General features: G+C 38.9%; 1 protein-coding gene across 4 annotated transcripts in view; it reads left to right on the forward strand.

The window, feature by feature from the left end:
- Window positions 1–6,793, forward strand: part of ARAP2 (ArfGAP with RhoGAP domain, ankyrin repeat and PH domain 2) — a 179,100-nt gene extending 172,307 nt beyond the window's left edge. For all 4 annotated transcript variants that reach the window (XM_066279125.1, XM_066279123.1, XM_066279126.1 and 1 more), the window contains 2 exons: window positions 2,157–2,291; window positions 5,978–6,793. In XM_066279125.1, coding sequence (XP_066135222.1) covers window positions 2,157–2,291; window positions 5,978–6,361 — 519 coding nt within the window. In that variant the 3' untranslated portion in view covers window positions 6,362–6,793. The remainder of the gene's footprint in view (window positions 1–2,156; window positions 2,292–5,977) is intronic.
- The last annotated feature ends 607 nt before the right edge of the window (window positions 6,794–7,400 follow it).

Here is a 7,400-nt window from a genome sequence, read left to right on the forward strand (position 1 = left end):
CTCAAATCAAATGAGCCCGCGCTCAAGCTGGTGACCTCGGGGTCTTGAACCTGGGTCCTCCGCATCCCAGTCCAATGCTCTATCCACTGCATCACCACCTGGTCAGGCAAAAAATGAAGATTTGGGTGTGTGATCATTGGTTATAATAGTGATCTTCAGCTATATGATTCATGCAATATAACTTTTGAAATCACTTAAATATAAATATCAGGACATATTATTTACATCTAATGATTTCTGCTGTTGGGAAAAATACCTCCTGGGTCAATGCAATGAAACCTGATTAGCCAGTATTCTCTGCATTATTTATCATGTCAGGAAAAGAAATACTGTTTGAAAACTACATTTGCTCTTAGGTTCCTCATAATATCATTTAATACTTATACTAAATATCTCAGGGAGTAAAAGTATAAGCATGGTTCATAAATTCTATTTTCTTTCCAGCCAGCTTTCTCCCAGCTTTAGACGTTGGAAACATCCTAATTAAATAATATCAACATTATCTTAGCAAGTTTTGAACCATGACATAAAAATATTTTGAAGTGTGTCATTTTCCCTGATTGAAATATTGCGTAATCTACCATGGTGCATTTGTTGAACCAAAGTAAACTTTGCTTCCCTAAAATTCAAAGGCCGACCTCATGCACACACTCTAAGTCTAGTGATCACTAGGCCCTACACTGTAGAATCCTGGAGGAATGAAGGAGATAATATGTGCATATTGATAAGCACAAATTCTCTCAGTATCCCCTTCAATATAAATTAGCTATTATAAAGTGAGTACATACTCAACATTTGTTAAAATGAATTTTGGGTAATAGAACACTACTTTAAAATAGTAATTGCGCCTGATCAGGCGGTGGTGCAGTGGATAGAGCATCAGACTGGGATGCGGAGGACCCAGGTTGGAGACCTGAGGTCACCAGTTTGAGCGCAGGCTCATCTGGTGTGAGCAAAGCTCACCAGCTTGGACCCAAGGTCGCTGGCTTGAGCAAGGGGTTACTCAGTCTGCTAAAGGCCCACGGTCAAGGCACATATGAGAAAGCAATCAATGAACAACTAAGGTGTCACAATGAAAAACTAATGATTGATGCTTCTCATCTCTCTCTGTTCCTGTCTGTCTGTCCCTATCTATTCCTCTCTCTGACTCTTTGTCTCTGTTAAAAAAAAAAAAAAAAAAGAATAGTAATTGCAACATAAGAACAATAACATGTTGACTCTTAAGAGTACAAGCTAATAAGAGCAGGCATTTAGTTACATAGTTCACCAAATGTTTTTCACCTCATCATTGCCTCTGTAAGCTGCTCATCTTATAGTTGGTATTCTGTATTTCTTTCATAGATTGTTGTCTGAAAATCAGGTTGCTTTTCTCTACTTCTGACAGGTGAATCTACCCTGAGGAATAGAAAAATCTTTAAAGATTTTTCTTTTATATGCCTATCTCAAGGATTTATCTTTCAAGAGCTCATATTTTTACCTGTGGATATATCTCCCTGTTGCAAAATTAACTCTTCCTCAGTCATATCTGTAATTGCTCAGCAGCCAGAATATATAGTCAATAACTTGAGGACAAATATGCCACACTCTCTGTTGTCTAATGATGTTCAGTATAAATGTCTTGTACAAGGGACCATTGCTTTGGAATTCAATTAGATGAAAAGTAACATTTTTAAAAGGTCATAAAATAGAGCTAGTATTTTTTCTGATAGACATGCCTAAAGTTGATTTGGGCTTAGACTACAGAAGGGCAAATGATTATGTGTACACTCAGGTGGTCTTCGTTGTAGAGAGTAAGTGTGAATGTGTAGTTACTTTGATTCCAGGGACTAGAAGTGGAGACAACTGTACTATTTCCCCCCCAAGAGAGTTTGCCAGTTTTCCTAAATATTTTCCCCCTTTTGGTTTGATAAGTAGTGCAGAAGGCATGCATTTGGAACTTAGAAATTGCACTGAGACCTCAAAGCTCAGTTCACTTGAGAGTTTGACGTCCTGGAGCGGTGCTGCCGCCAGAGTCCACATCATAATTACAGACGGCTTTCTCGGGGAAAGCAGATCATTGGGTTTGTGCATATATGGGAAAGCAGCCAGGCCATTCTATAACATGGTGTATGGTTTATGACATCACACACCAACGGCAAGGAATTTTGTTTCCACAGCATGAAAATGATATCCGGCCACCAGCAGGGAAGGAACGGAAACGTTCTATAACCAAAAATCCCAAAATCGGAGGTTTGCCTCTAATTCCCATCCCGCAGGAGAGAGATGCAGGCCAAGCCCGGAGGAATACCGAGGTAGGTGGGGGGTCTCGTTTCTTTTCTAGCATTGCATTTGTTTTCTTATGTCTTACTGTGATTGATGCATTAATTCATTGGCTTCAAAAAAGTAGACATAATCACATCACGAAAACATTATGAATAGCCCTCTGGCATTTTTGGAAATTTTGTGGTTTTTTTAACTTCTCTTTCATGATGAGTTTTAATAATGGCAGTGACTATTACATATACACAATGCCACTTGTTTTCTTATGCCCAAAGTAGTCAAGCAATTTTGAATATGGATACAGAAGTTCTGGTTGGTACAATCACAATCTGAAATTTAGTCTTACAAGTTTACTTCTTACAATCTGAGAATGAGTCCATGGCAGAATATGTCTGGAGTCATGGTAACTAGACTTTCTAGGGACATAATCACATTCTAGTGGTTTGGGAACCAGTGGGGTGTCCCAGTTAATTTGAGGAACTGCGAGATGACCTCTGAGCATCAGTAAAGAAGAGTGGGCAGTTTTTTCTTGAAAGCTGAGATGTCTTTTCCTTCTCACCTGGAGGGGCCTGGAGAATAGAAGTGGCCTCAATCTTGACTTGAAGTTCAGTGTTTTCAGAAAAGGATGTAGGCTGTTTACATTCAAAACTGGTTGTATACTTCGGGTCTAATGCAGGTTTCAGTGCCTTACCTCAGTCTCGCAAAGCAGAAAGAAAAGCATGTAAGAGGTATTATTCTTAGAGGCTAGGTTTGGAATTCAGCTGCTTGAATTTTATTTTTTTTTAAGATTTAATTTATTTTATGGGGGGGGTAGCAAGAAGTGTCAACTCATAGTTGCTTCACTTTAGTTGTTCATGGATCGCTTGTCATATGAGGAGAGAGAGAGGGTGAGAGAGAGACAGAGATAGAGAGAGGAGAGAGAGACAGAGAGAAGGGGGAGGAGCTGGAAGCATCAACTCCCATATGTGCCTTGACCAGGCAAGCCCAGGGTTTTGAACCGGCGACCTCAGCATTTCCAGGTCGACGCTTTATCCACTGCGCCACCACAGGTCAGACTAGTGATCAGATTTTTAAAAATATTTTTCCAGGTCTATACTACCTTGCACATTTATCTCATTATAGTATTTCTCTTCTCTAAAAGATAAAAGCTTTGAAAATAATGGTTTATTACCTTTGTGGCCTACTTGGTCCTTCTGCACTACAGGTTATCTTGGTAATAAACTGCTATGCAAAAGTGTGGATTCCTTGGCTAATCTACACCTTCAAATTCTAAGGGTCAAGTTTCCCAGAAACCCAGGTTAGGAGACACAGGTTGAACCAGTGAAGCAGGCATAAGGAATAGATATGTCGTACTGTCACCCTTGCTTGTCCTGACACTGCCTGGGGATTATTGATGGTGCAAAGCAAAAGATAATCATCGAAATACATTAGTATCAAAATACATGAACCAATACCCAGTAAAGAATTTGTAGGATAATTAAATATGTAATTATTACCTAATCCCAAATTCAGAGTTTCAGCAACAACTTCTTTTAAGTACACTTAAGACTAGAAAGTTGATGAACTAAAATTCTGAAGAAATTGTTAAAGGTTTTTCTTAATTCCATGAAATATTAGTTAATGGGAAATTTATGAGTACTCAAATTAACCAAGCATTTTTTATAAATTTAAATATGGTGATATGTTTTTACATATTCCAACATTGGGGGAAAAAAGTTGAAAGTTTAAAAAGCATTAAAACAAAATTAGTAAAAATTTGAAGTTTTTCTACAAACCTTAAACCTCCTATAGGAAAACATACAGAGTAAATTCTTGACATTGCTCTTAGTAATATTTTATCTCCTTGGGCAAATGGAAAAATAAAAGCAAAAATAAACAAATAGGACTACATCAAACTAAAGTGTTTTTGCACAGTGAAGAAAACCTCCAACAAATGGAGAAAACAGCCTACTGAATAGAAGATATTTGCCAATGACATCTCCAATGAGGGGTTGTTGTCCAACATATAGAAGGAACTCATCCAACTTAACACCAAAAACATTAAAAGAAATCTGATTAAAAAATAGGCAGAGGACCTGTATAGACATTTCCACAAGGACAACATACAGTGGCCAATAGACATCTGAAAAGATTCTCAACATCATTAACCATCAGAGAAGTGCAAATTAAAATCATGAGATCTCACTCCATACCTGTCAGAATGGCTATCGTTAATGAGTCAACAAACAAGTGTTGGTGAGGATGTGGATAAAAGGGAACCCTTGTTCATTGTTCGTGATGTTGTAAATTGATGCAGCCACCATGGAAAGCAGTATGGAAGTTTCTCAAAAAAAAAAAAAAATTAAAGATAGAACTACGTTATGACCCAGTGATTCCACTTCTGGGTATTTAGCCAAAGAAATCCAAAATACTAATTCAAGAAGATAATGTACATTCCTGTTTGTTTCATCATTATCTACAGTAGCCAAGGTATCAAAGCAACCTGAATGTCATCCATAGGCAAAAGGATAAAGAAGATGTGGGGTGTGTGTGTGTGTGTGTGTGTGTGTATATACTGTATATACATAAAATAGAATATTACTCTACCACAAAAAAATTAAAGCATACTATTTGGTACAACATGGATGGACTTGAAGGGTATTATGGTAAGGGAAGTAAGGAGTCAGAGAAAAATAACATGATTTCACTTAAATGTAAAATAAAACAAAGCAGTAACAAACTCATAGATGAACAAATTGATGATTGCCAGATGGGAGGGAGGTTGGAAAGATGGGTGAAGAAAGGGAAGGGACTTGAATTATAAATTGCCATTAATAAAAGCAGTCACAGCAATTTCAAGTACAACATAGGGCATAATAGTAAACACTATAGTAATAACTACGTATAGTGTTTGATGGGTACTAGACTTACTGGGGTGATCATTTCGTGAGGTATATAAATGTCTAATCACTATGTTATGCACCTGAAAGTAATTGAGGGGAAATAAATTTTAAAAAGAAAGGGTACCTCTGTACCACTGAGGGTGTTGTGACTGGATTCCCAGGATCTGTAGGCTCTTACAGTTTACTAAATGGATGTGTATGTACTCTCATCCTCTGATACTAAAGTGGGTAGATAGAAATGTTTGTGTCTTTTAAAATGTATCTGGAATTCTAATAGATATTTTGTGAGAGGAAAGATTTCACTGAGTATTTTTGCGAGTTGGAAAAGAAAAATAGGAAAAGAAGTTAGATTGACCTGTCATGATCTCCTCAGTGTCGTTTTTGTGCCAGTGTGGATTGTGAAGCTCAAAGAGGGGCTATAGGACAGAGAGCGTCCCTGACTCCCGGGGCCACAGAGACTTCCCTTGTTCTGGGTGCCGGGAGGACGGCGCCGTAGGGACTGCAGATGCACGAACACTTGACAGATCCAAGCAGAAGAGAATGAGGAGAGGCAGATTTGAAGTGAGAGGCAATTTGAATAACTGACCTAAAAGACATCTTTGATGTTCTCTGTTAAATGCATGTTAAAATGGATTTCCATGGACTACATTTCAGTTGATTTTATAGCTCTCAGATCAGTCTGTAAATTTAGACAAAGACTTGTGTCGAAGTTGTTAGACCCTAACTCATAGAAGAAATAAGGTGTAATATAAGAAGCATCAACATTTTTAGATGGAATGTATTTTTTAAATTTAAATTGTGCCAAACCTTGCTTTCCCGTGCGGTGTGTATTTCAGAGCGTGCGCGCGGAGCTGGACCGGCTGCGGCTCAGTGAGCAGCACGCCCGGGAGTCTGGAGACAGCACCGTGAAGGAGCGGGCCTCCCTTGTGGCCCACTGCCTGGAGCACAGGGACGACAGACTCCGAAATCGTTCCAGAAAACACAGGAGTCTCAACTGTCTGGAGGACACAGAGCCTGAGGCCTTTCATGGGCAGCAGAAAGGCCTCAAAGGCTTGAAGACATTGGGCAGGGCCGAGGACAGGAATGGCAAAGCTACTTTAGACCCTGATAATAAGTTGCCATCCAGGGTCATCGAAGAACTTAGTGTGGTTCTACAGCGGTCCAGAACCCTTCCAAAAGAGTTACAGGGTGAGCAGATCTTGCAGAAAGAAATAAAATGAATTGCAAAATTTTAAAACTATTGTATACAATGTTTATGTGCAAATCAGAAACCGAACTATAAGATAATCTATGGTTTGTGAGATTTGTCTAGCTATATGTAAGCATTTAAAAAGCATTTTAAGATATATGTGTATATATGTGATAAGTGTAAAATTAACTTTATTTTGGTCTGAACAAAGCTTGTACAGTTCAACTGTATTAACCTTGTGTAAAAAAAGGCATTGAGTTACTTTGAGTGGCCAGCCTTTTAAAGTAGTTATCTGTTAAGTGATGTAATTTATGAGCAAAAATATCAAACTGTACTGTATTGTATAAAATGCTGTTTAAATGATGCCTATGAATCTGTTTAACACATTTTGCACTTTGAGAAACTCTGTGTATTAAGTTATCACATGGTTTTAGGTTTACATAGGGTCTACGCTAGGGAAAAGGAGGGGAGCTAAGTACAAAATGGGGGTGGGGGGGAGGATTTATTTTAGTAGCTGCCTATCAAGTAACAGTGAGGTTTTAAAAAGAGGCAAGAAGTGAACAAACGTCCAAAGAACCAGTTAAGATGTATTCTGGTTCACTATTGACAAACTGCTTGTTAAGAAAATGTCTAGTGACTAGGTATTTCTCAAGAGTATATTCAGCCAACAAACATGTACAACGTCCCCGGCCCTGCTAACTTACTGGGCGCGCTGCCCAGCCCGGGCGTACACTCGCGACAGTTCAGGTCTTCCTCGGTGGCTGCTGGGAAGAAATTAGACTGCGTTGAAGGGAGTGTGTGAGCAGGACCTGGCACGGGTGCCGTTTGCACTCTTGCTGTGTACAAGAAATTTTGTTTCTTGTTATTCCTTTGGTACGAACAAAGCTCATCATCACAGGGTCGTGTTATCATTGTTTTTGCTACTGTTTTACTTTGTGTGCTCATTTCTTTTTATTTTAACTAAGATTGTAACATGTTTCTCTGCAATGTCAGAATTAACTGGAAGTGTACAACACATGGCCGTTTTGTGGTAGGAGATGACGTAACTCTCCAGCCGGGGCAGTCTCCCC

The sequence above is a fragment of the Saccopteryx bilineata genome, chromosome 5 (genome assembly GCF_036850765.1).
Source record: "Saccopteryx bilineata isolate mSacBil1 chromosome 5, mSacBil1_pri_phased_curated, whole genome shotgun sequence".
In the NCBI taxonomy this organism is placed as follows: Eukaryota; Metazoa; Chordata; class Mammalia; order Chiroptera; family Emballonuridae; genus Saccopteryx; species Saccopteryx bilineata.